This window comes from Rhincodon typus, chromosome 17, assembly GCF_021869965.1.
Source record: "Rhincodon typus isolate 14 chromosome 17, sRhiTyp1.1, whole genome shotgun sequence".
Taxonomy (NCBI): domain Eukaryota; kingdom Metazoa; phylum Chordata; class Chondrichthyes; order Orectolobiformes; family Rhincodontidae; genus Rhincodon; species Rhincodon typus.
Window position 1 is genome coordinate 17,509,365 of NC_063348.1, and position 16,088 is coordinate 17,525,452.

General features: G+C 42.0%; 1 protein-coding gene across 1 annotated transcript in view; it reads right to left on the minus strand.

Moving 5' to 3' along the window:
* LOC109916184 (sodium/hydrogen exchanger 10-like) overlaps positions 1-16,088 on the minus strand; it is a 317,378-nt gene that overhangs the window by 244,174 nt on the left and 57,116 nt on the right. Inside the window, exon 8 of the mRNA XM_048607303.1 lies at positions 6,243-6,386. Coding sequence (XP_048463260.1) covers positions 6,243-6,386 — 144 coding nt within the window. The remainder of the gene's footprint in view (positions 1-6,242; positions 6,387-16,088) is intronic.

Below are 16,088 nucleotides of genomic sequence, written 5' to 3' on the forward strand. Positions count from 1 at the left end.
TGGAACACTGTCCGGCTGGCCAACGAGCAAATGAGGATGCCTTAAGCTGCCTCCTGCTGGTAAATGCATCACTGGTGGTGCTGCCACTGGTTTTAAATTTTTTGGACACTGCTGACAATATCAGACTGTGGATGCAAGAATATTTGATCCTGGCAAAACTAAAACAGCCGGTGGTAATGGGGGAATCAAAATGGCGATCACAACCCAAACTGAAACCTTTCTACACCCAGCGAGACCAGATCACCGTAGAGGACAGCATTTTATTATGGGGAGCAAGAGTGACTGTCCCAAGCAAAGGTTGCCACCAGATAGTGGCTGAACTCCCCCGGAGTGATCCAGGGATGTCTAAAATGAAGATATTGGAGAGAAATTATGTCTGGAAGCCAGGATTGGATGCAGATATAACCATATTGGCTGGGCAGTGCCCAGAGTACCAACAAGGACAAAAATCACCACCAGCAGATTCCCCACATTCATGGGAATGTACAGGTAAACTCTGTACTGCATTACATCTCGACTGTGCTGGCCCTTTTATGGGCTCAGTGCGCTTAGCCATTTTAAATGTCCAATCAAAGTGGTTGGACATGCATAGAGATTATTCAAACACAGGGACCCAATAGAAACAGTGCACGCAATTTTTGCGATACACGGACTCCCAGAAGTGTTGGTCACTTGTAACTAGCCATCGTTTACCAGCAGGGAATTCAAGTATTTCCTAAAGTCAAATGGTTTTTGGCAAAGGAGGACAGCTCCATACCATCCATCATCCAATAGTCTAGTGGAAACAGCAATCCAAACTTTGAAGGCAGGCTTAAAGAAACAGCCTACAACTTCAGCAATACCAAACTGTCCTGGTTCCTAAGATAGTAGGAACTGCAGATGCTGGAGAATCTGAGATAACAAGGTGTAGAGCTCGATGAACACAGCAGGCCAAGCAGCATCAGAGGAGCAGGAAGGCTGACGTTTCGGGCCTAGACCCTTCTTCAGAAATGGGGGAGGGGAAGGGGGATCTGAAATAAATAGGGAGACAGGGGGAGGTGGATAGAAGGTGGATAGAGGAGAAGATAGGTGGAGAGGAGGCAGACAGGTCAAAGAGGCAGAGATGGAGCCAGTAAAGGTGAGTGCAGGTAGGGAGGAGATATGTCAGTCCAGGGAGGACGGACAGGTCAAGGGGGTGGGATGAGGTTAGTAGGTAGATGGGGGTGGGGCTTGAGGTGGGAGGAAGGACAGGTTAGGGAGGCGGGGTGGTTTTGGGATGCAGTAGGGGGAAGGGAGATTTTGAAGCTTATGAAGTCCACATTGATACCATTGGGCTACAGGGTTCCCAAGTGGAATATGAGTTGCTGTTCCTGCTACCTTCGGGTGGCATCGTTGTGGCACTGCAGGAGGCCCAGGATGGACATGTCGTCTGAGGAATGGGAGGGGGAGTTGAAATGGTTCGCGACTGGGAGGTGCAGTTGTTTAGTGCGAACCGAGCGTAGGTGTTCTGCAAAGCGGTCCCCAAGCCTCCGCTTGGTTTCCCCGATGTACAGGAGGCCACAACGGATGCAGTATACCACATTAGCAGATGTGCAGGTGAACATCTGCTTGATGTGGAAAGTCTTCTTGGGGCCTGGGTCCTATTTGATTATTGGACTATTGTTCATGAAACTACAGGATAGCGCCAGAGTTGTTCATGGAGAGAAGACTCATCGAGAGAACACCAGGGTTTATCTGATCTTCCTGGACCTGTCGAGTCAGAGTGGGATGAGGTCCCATGATGTACAAAGTTCGGGTCAGTGAGGCGGTCCTGAACAAACAATCAGCCCCTCAAGCATGTTTTGCCATTTGATAACATTGCTAACAATGGCACTGCCATTAAAAATATTTCCAGTGATCCATCTGCACATACACTGTTTCTGCTATTTTAATTGCCACTGCTACTTAGTGTTGCAAAATGGTGCCAGCGGACCTGGTGTTTTTGGTGTAATCGATAGTCATCGCAGTTGGTATGCAAAATAGCAGCTGGATGGGTGGTTAAAGGAACTCCAATTTTACACATGCCTATGCAGTGTTCTACCTATCAGGAATCCAGCAGAAAACATCTCCAGAAGCACTTTAGTTTGTCGAATTAACATTTCTATGCAGTAAATGCCTTTCGTCCTGTTTCTCTGGGGTTTCAATTGATTTCTTTTGTCAACCTCTCACTAAAAGAAACCTTCCCTTCCTCTAACAAAATTTAGCTCGCACTGTGATCACATTTTGTTTGATTTTAATCATGTTGGAATGAAACTTGGATGGAGATCCATAAAAAAAAAATTCTAGGAGCAATCTCAGAGTTTTGCGATGTCCTGTTTTACAGCACTCCTATGTTAGTTCCTTTATGTTAATGTTGATGAAGCCTACAATTCTCAGGTTTTTGGTACATCAACTGCACGGCATCAGAATTGTACCTAATCAAGGGCTAAATGAAAATATAGAATGCTATTCATATGCCAGTTTAAATTCAAAAGAGAATTTTGAGAAGTTTAACAGTTTTTTGATGATATTGTACAAAACCTTAAAATCTCCTGCCTGAGTCCCTAAATTAGCTATAAAACAATTTCAGGGATTGCATTTAACATTTTTTCATTCACATTTTTCAACCAAAACCATTATCATGATGGTTGCTGTAGCCTTCTAATCGAAAGATACTGCTGACCATCAGGCACAGTCCTGGTTCCAATTTTTTTTTTAACACCAGCCAGAAACCCATACAGCTGCCCAAAAGTCGAAAGCCACAGTACAAGTAATTGATCTCTTGACATGAGAAACCTCTTTTCGACCATCAGCCTGAAAGTTTGGATTGTTTTTTTAAAACTGATCTTAAACGGTGAAACTCCTTAATCTGACCAGAACGAGAACTCCATTTACGACACTAAGGCCTGGCCTCCCTAATCTCTGGTATGAGGTGCAAATCATCTTTCAGGCACTTCCTTCTTCTACAGCCTTTCTTCTCAACTTTACTGATAGTTGTGAAATATCTCGTTAAATGTCTGCCAATACTTACCTACCATCTAACCTTGTAATTGACTTTCCCAAGTACTTCTGCCAAATTTGTTTTCAAGAGATATGGTTGAATGAGGGATAAGACCATAAGACCATAAGACATAGGAGCAGAAATTAGGCCATTCAGCCCATCGAGACTGCTCCGCCATTCAGTGATGGCTGAAAAGTTCCTCAACCCCATTCTTCTGCTTTCTCCCCATAACCGTTGGTCCCCTTGATAATCAAGAACCTATCTATCTCAGTCTTAAAAATACTGAATGACCTGGCCTCCACAGCCTTTTGTGAGAGTGAATTCCATAGATTCACCATTCTTTGGCTGAAGAAGTTTCTCCTTATCTCTGTTCTAAAAGGTCTTCCCTTTACTCTAAGGCTGTGCCCTCAGGTCCTAGTCTCTCCTACAAATGAAAACATCTTCACAACATCCACTCTGTCCAGTCCATTCAGTATTCTGTAAGTTTCAATTAGGTCCCCCCTCATCCTTCTAAACTCCAATGAGTATAGTCTCAGAGTCCTCAAACGTTCCTCATATGTTAAGCTTTCCACTCCTGGGACCATTCTCGTGAACCTCCTCTGAACCCACTCCAGGGCCACTACATCCTTCCTGAGATATGGGGCCCAAAACTGCACGCAATACTCCAAATGTGGCCTGACCAGAGCCTTATAAAACCTCAGTAGCACATCCCTGCTTTTATATTCAAGTCCTCTCAAAATAAATACCAACATTACATTTGCCTTCCTGACTACTGACTCAACCTGCAAGTTTACCTTGAGAGAATCCTGGACTAGAACTCCCAAATCCCCATGCACTTCAAATTTCTGAATTTTCTGGATATTTCGAAAATAGTCCATGCTTTTATTCTTCTTACCAAAGCGGATGATCTCACACCTTCCCACGTTGTAGTCCATCTGCCACTTCTTTGTCCACTCTCCTAACCTGTCCAAATCCTTCTGCAGCCTCCCCACCTCCTCAATACTACCTGTCCCTCCACCTATCTTTGTACCGTCTGCAAACTTAGCCAGAATGCTCACAGTTCCTTCATCTGGACCATTAATGTAAAAAGTGAAAAGTTGTGGTCCCAACACTGACCCTTGCGGAACACCACTTGTCACCAGCTGCCATCCTGAGAAAGACCCTTTTATCCCCACTCTCTGCTTTCTGCCAGGCAGCTAATCTTCTATCCATGCTAGCACCTTGCCTCTAACACCATGGGACGTTATCTTACTCAGCAGCCTCCTGTGTGGCACCTTATCAAAGGCCTTCTTGAAGTCCAGTTAGATAACATCCATTGGCTCTCCTTGGTCTACCCTGCTCGTGATTTCCTCAAAGAATTCTAGCAGATTTGTCAGGCATGACCTCCCCTTGATGAAACCATGCTGACTTTGCCATATTTTACTATACATTTCCAAATATTCAGAAATCTCATCCTTTACAATGGACTCCAAAATCTTACCCACGACCGAGGTTAGGCTAATTGGCCTGTGATTTTCCATCTTTTGCCTTACTGCCTTTTTAAATAGGGGTGTCAGGTTAGCGATTTTCCAGTCCTCTGGGACCCTCCCTGATTCTAGCGATTCCTGAAAGATCACCACTAACGCTTCCAACATCTCTTCAGCTGTCTCCTTTAGAACGCTGGGGTGTAGTCTATCTGGTCCAGGTGATTTGTCCACCTTCAGGCCAATCAGTTTTACTAGCACCTTTTCCTTGGTGATGGCCGCCATACTTAGCTCTGCCCCTGACTCTCTTGAATTTTCTTCCATGGTGAAGACTGACATGAAGTAATTATTCAGTTCCTCAGCCATTTCCTTGTTCCCCACTATTGTCTCTCCAACGTCATTTTCCAGTGGTCCAATGTCCACTTTTGCCTCTCTTTTGCCTTTTATATATCTAAAGAAACTCTTACGGTCTTCATTTATATTACTGGCTAGTTTACCCTCATATTTAATCTTCTCCCTCCTTATTTCTTTTTCTGTTGCCCTCCGTTGGCCTTTGTAAGCTTCCCAGTCGTCTGGTTTCCCACTGCCCTTCGCCAATTATATGCTTTCTCTTTTGCTTTTATGCTATCCCTGACTTCCTTAGTCAGCCATGGTTGCCTCATCCTCCCTGTACCATGCTTCTTTTTCCTAGGGATGAATTTTTGCTGCGTCTCCTGAATTACTCCCAGAAACTCCTGCCATTGCTGTTCCACTGTCTTTCCTACTAGGCTCCTCTTCCAGTCAATTCTGCCCAGCTCCTCCCTCATACCTCTGTGGTCGCCTTTATTCAGCTGTAATACCGTTACCTCTGATTCTATCTTCTCCCTCTCAAATTGCACAGTAACTTCTGTCATTTTATGATCACAGTGTTAAATAAGGCTTCCAAAAAATCCATAAATTTGTTCCAGTACTTTAATGGCATTTTCTATATCCACCTGAACCAAATTAAATGTCATCCTTCAACAAATAAGTCAGGCCTTGACTTAACATGTTTGTTGAAGGATGACATTTTCAACACTGTTTCACTCTCAGTACTACCCTAACTGCAACCTAGGTTATAACTCAAATCCTTTAATCAACACATAATGTTCCACAGAAAGTCACTCAGTGTTCACAAGATAGTACTAAATCAAGGCTTGAGGTAGGCAGTCACCACCTTAAAGTTGGTACTATTAAGCCCAATCAGTGCCAGGTCTAATTCTCAGGGAGCATCAAATGATGCTGGGTAAATGATCAAAAAAATTTACAAAAATAAAAGCACAGGGTACAGCAGTGAGAGTAATGATCATTTTGTTTATTTTGTAGTTATGTTTCTTAATGTTCAGCAAAAAAGAATTGACAGATCGTACTGGTCACATCCCAAGCATCATAACATCTTAAAGATAGGTTATCCTTGTGTGATTTTCCCCAAGCCTCCAGTGGCCCACCTAATAATGTGTGGAGGATGCCTGAGAAAAAACCAGACTGCGATAAGTTTGGAAGAAAATAAGTCACACTGAAATTAAATGCTCAAACAAATATACTTCAAATTAAAAGTAATGTATTAATCTTTCTAAATGAATGAGGAAAAATAGAAATGATAACACATCATGAAAGCACTGAAAAAACATACTAAGTTTGCTTATAAGTTAATTATTGAAGACATTCAAGCATTCACTGATTCATATAGTTGCCCTTTAATTCTCATAAAACACTATTAGCTATTTAATAATGCAAATTAGTGATACTAAAAGAAAACTTACCGTATCATATTTAGTCCAAAGTAAAGCACAATGATGAAAAATCCATCACTGATAGACATATATTCCAATGACCTCTGCGATATCACCACTCCAACGATCATGAAGATAAGAGTATTACCCAGATATGTTAGCATTTCCCAGAAGCTACAGGTCGGATATTTGAAATTCAAATATTTCACATTAGAACCACATTGTTGAAGCAAACAGTAATCAAATTAATGTACAATGTTACTTACAAGTACTGAGTACAAGTTACCATTCTTTTCATAACATTCCTTCTATAGTTGATTCTTACAAACATCAGGATCATGGCATGTAACCTGCCTGGTGCATTTTCCCAAACCTCAATTTGCCCTCGACCCATTATCAAGTATGAAGTACAAACTGATGGTGTGACAATGACCTCCTACTTTGTCTCATCCCAACCTTCCCCATCAAAATGGAGGTTTTTCAGGTACAAAAGGGCTGTCAACTGGACAGCCAGTGCAGTCCCATGAAGAAAAGGCATGGTAGGCAACAGATATTTGGTGGAAAAGCAATATCACTTGATCTGACACTCGCAGTCACCAGCTCAAATGCCAGCATTGCACATACTTTTAACAGTAATTTTGACATAGGACCCGCCTTGGTGAGTCACCAGGCACAGATAGGCTTCTGCAAACCAGGAGAAAAAGATGGCATTTGTATATATAAAGTGCTCAGAGGGAAAAATCACAAACCAGCTCTGCCAGAGGACTCAGATGAGGAAAAAAATGGGGTGGCACACAAGGAAATGATGATGGGCATGATGAGCCCAGTATCATGCTCAAAGAACATGGAAGAGTCCAGCTCCAACCTGTCATAGGGCTTTGTATAGAAATGGTGACCAGCTCAAATCAGAAACAAGCACAGGCCATTCAGCCCCTCAAGCCCATTCCTTCATTCAATAATATCATGGATGATCTGAACGTAACCTGAAATCTACTGTCCCACACAGCCATAATAACTTTTCATTCCCATGCTTAAGGTCTCTGTTTCCATCATGTTTTCAGGAAGAAAATTCCAAAGACTCACAACCATGGCTTTTAAACTGATCCCTAGTTCTAGATTCTTGCATTTGAGGAAACATATTATCCACATCTACTTTACCAACAATCCTCTGAGTTCTGAGGAAGGATTATTCGACCCGAAACATTAACTCTAATTTCTCTTCACAGATGCTGCCAGACCTGCTCAGCCTTTCCAGCAATTTATGTTTTTTACCCTCAAGATTTTCTGTTTTCAGTCAAGTCACCTCTTACTCTTTTAAACTCTAGCACATGCAAGCCGTTCCCGCCCCACCTTTCCTCATAAGCTAACCAGCCCATTCCAGGTATTAAATCTAGTAAACCTTCCCTACATGATCTCCAAGGCATTTACATCCTTTCTTAAAAAGTGACCAATTCTGTGCATAGATGCAGTCACCCCTGTGCCCTGCATAACTGAAGCATAACCTCCCTACTTTTGCATTTAATTCCTCTTGTGATAATTAATAAGATTCTGTTAGCTTTCCTATTTACTTGCTGTACCTGCATACTGACCTTTTGCGATTCATGCACGAGGACACCCAGATCCCTCTGCATTCTCGGAGCTCTGAAATCTCTCACCATTTAGATAATACGCTTCTTTTCCATTTTTCCTGCCAAAATGGACAAGTTCACATTTTCCCACATATACTCCATTTGCCACATTTTTGCCCACTCACTTAATCGATATATTTTTTGTAACCTCCTTGTTTCCTCTTCACAAAACACTTTTCACTATATCTCTCTAGATATACGTGACAATAAGTCATTCATTCACAATTTACTTTCCTACCTATGCATTGTCAACAAAGTTGACTACCATACTTTCCATCCCTTCGTCTAAGTCATTTATGTAAATTGTAAGCAGTTAAGGTCCCAGCACCGATCCATGTGGCATATGACTCCATACACATTCTCAACATAACAAACAATATACACCTACTCTGCTTCCTGGTAGCCAATCAAACTTCTATCCATGCCAAAATGTGACCCCTACACTGTGAATTTTTACTTTCCAACATACTCTTTGAATTCTGCACTCCATGGCTTCCATTACAGCACAGACAGAAGTCGCCCAATGTCCAAATGCTGCAGTGAAATTCAGACTGAAGTCACAAGATCCATACTTGGACCCATAAAAGCCCAGCTTTGTACCACAAGCTCAAACTGCTGCCATATATAGCAGCAAATGCCAGTTTCAAAGAAGCTTTCAGGTTTTCACAGCAATTCAGCAATCTGTACTCGAGAAGTTTACAAGATCTGAGAAACACTGTCAGGGGTAATGACAGTGGCACCTTGGTGCAGGATCTCTAAGGATGGTAACATTCATGCCTCACTTCACCATTGGACCTGCTGCTGCATCTCAACCTGCCAGCCCAAATTGCTACAGTCCATAGAGGTTGTGCAGTCCAAACCCAGGGGCCTCATAGCTTACAGTTGTTTGGGTTATCTTGCAAGGCCACCCACAGTCTCCCCCACTGATGATCAGCAATCTTCTACTTGCAATGCTCCAGCTGCTGAGGCAGCACTGAGAAGCAGCACTGAGCTAGGAAATGGTGCAGCACTTAAGTGCAAAGTGGAAAGCCCAAGCTGAATATTTCAACTGTAACGGTCAGGAGGTTATTGCAACAGTCTATAGTGGGCTGGAAAAATGTGGGGAATTGATTCTAATAGTCTAAAGAGATTGAAGCCCAGCTGTGGAGCACCTGCATTATTGGGCAAAGACCTGCTGATAAGAGATGGTATCTCTCAATTGCCAAGCTCAGTACAGCACACAGACCATTAACAATCTGGAAACATTTTCAGACAAACGTTAGGGAACTCGTCTCCTCTTCTTCTGCAGTTTTATTTAAATCAGTTTTTAAAGCACTAGCTATTTCAATAATTTAATACTACAGACCTTACTCACTCTTACAGCTCACATTCAATTGTTCTAAAGATTCAAAGCTCCCACAGTGTGGGATAAGGTCTTTGGTCCAGTGAAAATGATGTCTGTTTTATCTCAGCACTGCTGAGTTTATGTTCCCAAATGTGAAAGTCACGTTTTGCTCCTGTTCAAATCCCACCCCAAAGAAGATAGGGCCTGTCAGAAATGGGGGCAGAACCTCCAGATTCAGGTTCCATCCGTAAATATGGAAGATCCCCATAGTGTCCAGTTCTGCATAAAAATCTCAGCCATTGTTTCAATGGGTCATTCTCAGATGGCAAGCTGTCCCTAAAGGATACCGCAAGGATCAGTGCTAGGCCAATCACTGTTCACAATCTATACAAAATAATTGGATGTTGCGACCAAATATAATACTTCCAAATTCCTTGATGACACAAAACGAGGTGGAAAAGTAACTTGTTAAAAAGAACACAAGGAGGCTTCAAGGTGATTTGGTCAGGCTAAATGAATAGGCAAGAACCTGACAGCTGGACTATAATGTGAACAGGTGAAAAGCGATAGTCCTAAGAGAACACAAAATCAGAGGGCAGATTCTTCCAAATCCCTAAGCAGCATTGGCAACTACAAGTCAGTTTGGAAAATATGATTAGATCAGCAAAAATGTGATTGACAGCGTCAAGAAAAGAAGTATGATTCTGCAACTGAGTCTTGAACAATGAGACAAGAACAGTGAGGGGACTACCTGGATATATTTGCTAACCATTAGGATCTAATCTCACGTCACTGATACTCATTTTTGTATTCTCCAACATGGCTGATAGAAACTAGATGGTAACACAAAATTCAGAGCGGGCTCTTGGCAACTCCAGCCTGCTGCTTGCTCCTCTGACCCTCCACCGTGGACAACACAGTCACTGACATCATAGGGCACACTCCATGGGCAGCAACTGTCTGCACACCCTATCCAAAGGTTGGCATTGGATATGTACTAGCCTCACTGAATCGTGACACATTTCCAACCTTTTACAATACAGTTCTGCATTTTAAAGATATACTTTGTAGCACATCAGCACTTTTCATTCTACTGCTGCTGCCATGACATTTTGCACAAAGGGACAAGCTCCTATGTCATGTATTTGTTGAGGATGCATCTCAGGGTACCTTGCTTAGTCTCCTAATGCTCGCTCACTCATTTTGCACCCACTCGGAAGCTCACCACATCTCTGTCTTGCCTTTTGCACTTTATATCCTGAACCAGAGCTTAAAATCTCAACAGCCCATATGTAAAACTAAGCAGATTGTCATGGTTACCAATCAAGAGGGTTGACATGTTGCTGTATGGCAACATACCATAATCATGCAGCACCTGTAATGACCTACTTTACGATATTTACGTGCTGCATTCAACATAATAAAGGTCACTTTGTGTTAAAGGTAAATGTAAAGGCAATGTAAAGACCCTGTTAGAGTCCTCAATATTCCTCAAGATGGAGGAGTATTCTAAATTGTCATTTGAAAGTGACGCAAATGCTGAATGTTCACATTACAAAAGGATCTGTCAGACGCCAATGTGCCCAAGACCAGCAACAACTACCAAATAGCCTCCACATTAAGATCTTACAGCCGCAAGTCCACTCAAATTATGTAGGAAGTACAAGGCAAGCAGAGTCTATCATCCTTGATGACAGTTCCTCCAGATAAGCAAGGCACAGTGTCACCTCAGTATTAAAAGAACACTAAGAACAATGCAACTGCTACAGCAAGATCTGCAACCTACAGGGGTGGATGCACATCAAGGTGACAATTGTGCTGGATTTTTACTCAACTATTTCCAATGATCCACTGTGGGCCTGCATAGCCTCTCACAAGCCTCCACCCACAAATATATCAAGGCTGTTACTGATGCAATTTGTGCCAGATTTCACTGCTTCATCTCCTTTCTCCAGATAGAGCTCAGTGTTGTAGCCCAAGTAGTACACTTGACCAACGTAGCTGGCTTATCCCATTTGCAAGATCCTATAGACTGCACACACATTGCTTTGAGTATCCCATGAATTCATCAACAGAAAACAATGCCATGCCATCGATGTGCAAGTCACCTGTGATCATTAGTGCCAGATCTTTAGAAGTCTGCGCCATGATACCTACATCCTCAAGAACTCACATGTTCCTGTTTCATTTCAGGAGTCTGATGATTTTGGACAGAGAAAGGTTATCCTTTGTAACCATGTCTGATGACTCCATTATATAACCTCTGACTGAGACCAAGTGTAGATAAAATGCTATCCATTCTTTGACCAGGGCCATCATGGAGTAGAGGATAAGCCTGCTGTGGATGAGGTTCAGATGTCTGAATCAGTCTGGGTGACCTTTGCAGCACACATCAGACAAGGTGCCCAACATAATCTTAGCATGTTCTACTCTGCACAAAGAGTGGCTAAGAGGGGATGTGATGGACACTGAAGAGCAGGAACAGCAGCATCAGTCTTCCAAGGAGGACAATGTGGACACTGAGCAGGAGGAACATAATAGAATGATGCAGCATCAGACGCAACAAACCAGACAGGACTTAACTGCAATTCTAACAGATGTGAGCTGGGTGCAGTGATCACAGGTTGTAAACTAATCAACAGATTGTTGATCGAAAAGCAAGCGGTCCCTGTACATTTTCCAGAAGCAACATCACAGCTTTTCATTTTTTTCTCTGCTTTTGCTACTGTTGAATAAAAATGAATGTTTTCAACCATGTGAAGGTTTTACAATACGTGATGCTCCCATTTTGAACAATGAAGAGATATATGCTTCGCTGGGCATTAGGGAAAGAACAGCACTCCATTAAACAGGGTTTCAAGTTGGAATGGCACTAAGGATGAGTAACCTGTGTAGCTTAACTGTTATAGCTACTGTTACAATTATCGATCGGACAGGTGAAGATGTAAATTTGCAATACATTTACAAATGTGAACTTACATTTGCAAGTATCAATGTGCTACTTAAGTGCCTTCAGAAGCATTTATTTTTCATTCACCTCCCACTATGTGTACTGTGAATGGCAGCTCATGTGTGACAAGGCTTGACCTAGAGTATGGTTAAGTTTTAAGTTGAAGATAGTGCACACTGACTGCATTAGATGTATGATGATAAGTAATGAGGCAAATTGTGCAAGATAGTGTGACAAAATCCACTTGGTGCTCATGGATAGACATTCTCCTTTAAACTCACCAAAATTTCTTGTAAAATTCAGCTCGCTGTATTTCTTACATGGTGACAGGTTAGGAAATTTTGGTTTTATCATGAGTCACTTAAAAGATAACATATAGATGCAAAAAGCAAATAGTACAAGAGTAAATACATCTTGGTGAAATTTTAGAGTCTTCGTGAGACTGCACAACTTTCATCTACCTACCAAAGGAATGATATACACGCCACACAGGAAGAGCAACAAAGTTTCACCAGAATAATCACTGGGATATGGAATTTTCAAATTGAAAGAGATTGAGGCAACTGGGCCCATATTCTGAGATAGTAGGAACTGCAGATGCTGGAGAATCTGAGACAACAAGGTGCAGGGCTGGATGAACACAGCAGGCCAAGCAGCATCATAGGAGCAGAGAGGCTTGCTGGATGAACACAGCAGGCCAAGCAGCATCATAGGAGCAGAGAGGCTCCTCTCTGCTCCTATGATGCTGCTTGGCCTGCTGTGTTCATCCAGCCCTGCACCTTGTTGTCTGGGCCCATATTCTCTACAGTTTCAAAGAATAAGAGGTGATCCCATTGAAGCTTACAAAATTCCAAAAGGGCATAAAGGGTGAATGCAGGTATGATGTTCCCCTAGCTGGTGAGCCTAAAGCAAAGGAAAAGGAAAGGGCAGTAGACAGAGATAAAGAATTTCTTCATTCAGAGGGTGGTGACTTTAGAAATCTCTCCCCCAGAAGACTATGGAAGCTTAAACATTGAGCAATACTCAAGACAAAAATCAAAACATCTCTGGGCAATAACCTTGAGAGATTATAGGGATAATACTGCAAAGTACCATCAAGGTAGATGATCTGCCTGATTTCATTTAATGGTGGACAGATTGAATGTTATACTCCTGTGTTCAATGTCTGACATGGTTCGTCAGATGGTGTTAAATTTGGCATCACTGTTGTGGAATTTTTTGTAACCAATCACTGGACCATGAAAAATATTGACCCACATTGCCAAATGCCAAACTATGGCTGTAGATTTCAATTTTGTTTAGATAATCTTTACATGTGCTGAATCTCCTTTAAAGGACCTCAACTTAAAGGTTTTGGCAGAAAAAACCTGCACAAGTGGATATTAGACTCATCATTTCATTTGTACTAAATCAGTGGAATTAAACAGCACAAATAAAAGGTACCAATCCTCATTGGATATGAAGTATTAAATTCTTGAAATAATGTGTACATACTACTTAATATGCAAGGAGACAGCATTTTACATTAATGTTGTTTTGTTTGAAAATCATTAAGTTATTGAGGTCTGAAATCTTGCTGAATGCTGCAAGATTAGTTTTAATATTGGTTATTGTAGTACCTGATCTGATTGGCACCATTTTGGCACAACGTTTCCTTATCTCAGAATGGAACCCATTCCTAGTCACCAGCACGCTGACTTGCAGCCTTGCCTCATGGCATAATGCCTCCTTGAGGTTTGCATAATGGAGATTCAACCCACCAGGCATCAGAACTACTGCTAATCCCTGCCATCTCTCAGCACCCCTCCCAATGCAACAGATGATGACACCTATCCCAAACGCATCACTGTCAGAATGTCATCTTGCACAATAGAGTCACCTCTCCCAGTTGTGTGTGCATCACCCATTTCTTCCTAGGTCAACAAGTGCAGTGCATGTCAACAGCTAGCACAACAATACAGGGTCCAGTAAACTCAGTGGACTACAGCTGCAATCACCCTCTGCCATTCAACACAAACAAAACCCAACAGCCCCAGTGGCTGTGAGCTACAGTCCACTTCAGAAATGCCACCGCATCAGCAGACCTCAAGTGAAACTGGGAGGAACTTTTTTTAATGATCTTTAGAGTTTCTGTAGTCCATGGTGGATGAGTGCATCCACAGTGCTATTAGGAAGGAAGTTCCAAGATTTTATCTCAGTAACACGGTAAAGAAATAGCAATACAGTTCCAAATTAGGATAGTGTTTTGCTTAAACAGACACTTAGAGGTGATGGTTCTTCCATGCCTCTGATGTTCTTTTCCTTCTAGATGCAAAAGGCTGTGGACTTTGAAGATGCTTTAAAAGGTGCCGGAGTGAGTTACTGCAAAGCACCTTGACAATGTGGCAGTGGTGGAGGGAGTGAATGTTGAAGACGGTGGATGCGTTGCCAACCAAGTAGACTGCTTTGTCCTGGATAGTATCAAGTTTCTTGAGTGTTGACAGAGTTGCACTCATCTACGCAAATGGAGAGTATTTCATGACATGTGTCTTGTAGATCACTGTTCCTCACATTAAGTGGGTTGAAACCTTGGAACTCTCTTCCCAAAAACACTATGGGTGTCTCTACACTGAAGGATTGCAGTAGTTCAAGAAGGCACTGCATCACCACTTTCTTCAGAGTAACTAGCAATGGAACTAGCCAGCAATGTCCACAATTGATAACAAATATCTATATGGCTGGCCCAGTTCAGCTTCTGGTCAATGATAACTCTCAGAATCTTAACAGTTAGGTATTCAGCAATGGCAATATCATCACATTTTAGGTGCAAATGGTTAGATTCTCTCTTGTTGGAGATTTCATTTCTGGTGCTTGTGTGGCGTGAATGTTACTTACCATTTAAGCCTGAGTATTATCTATGTCTCACTGCATATGAAAACAGATGAAGCATCTGAAACTGCCTGAGCTTAGGACACAACCCTAAGGAACTGGAGCTCTCATGCAACAGTGGTAGCATCCCTGAGAGGTGCACATAATATGTGGAGAGATTGTTTTTGCCCCAATTCCAGCTTTGCCAGGGCTCCTTGATGCCATACTTGATCAAATGCTGCCTTATGTCACGTTTCTAATTCTCACATCATATTTCTAATTCTGTAATTTATTCTTAGAATCACAGAATCCCTACAGTGCAGATAGAAGCTATTCAGTCCACTGGGTCTACAACATTCCAAAGAGCATTCTACCCAGACCCACTCCCGTAAGCCTGCATGTACAAAGGCTAACCTACATAGCATGCTCATCCCTGCACACTACAGGAGCAATTTAGCATGGCCAATTCACCTAAACTGCACATCTTTGCACTATGGGATGAAAACAGAACACACACACACACACACACACAATATGCAAACTCCACAGACAGTCACCTTTTGCTGGAATCAAACCCAAGTCCCTAGCATTGTGAGACAGCAGTGCTAACCACTGTCCACCATGTCACTCCCAAATCCAATTCAGCCAATTCAACCAATTTATTTTCATTATCAACCATGGCTGTCAAACAGTGCACTATTATCAGCTTCTGAAGTGCTTTCAATTAAGCCAGAGGTTCTTGATTACTCTAGGAAAATCAGCCTGAAATTTCTTCTGGTCATTTTCCACATTGCTAATTGTGTCAAGACAAAATTTTCACCTTCCAATGAATTCCATTTCTGACTCAGTTCTATTTCCTATGGTTAGATGCTTGTGCTTTTCTTTAGACAGGGAGAATAAAACTCAAACATCTTGTCATAGAGGAAATAGGTCAAGATGCTATCCAATAAGTTATCACTGAGTCATTCAACTAGTTAAGCTTGACTGTAGTAGGGAAATTGACCTCTCTCAAATAATGACATTTATCATCATGCCAAAAGCCTGAAAAATTGAACTATCACACTGAAAACAATGTTGCAAAACTTTAAATTTTTCACTCAATGTCATTCAGTATCATGCTTCATATG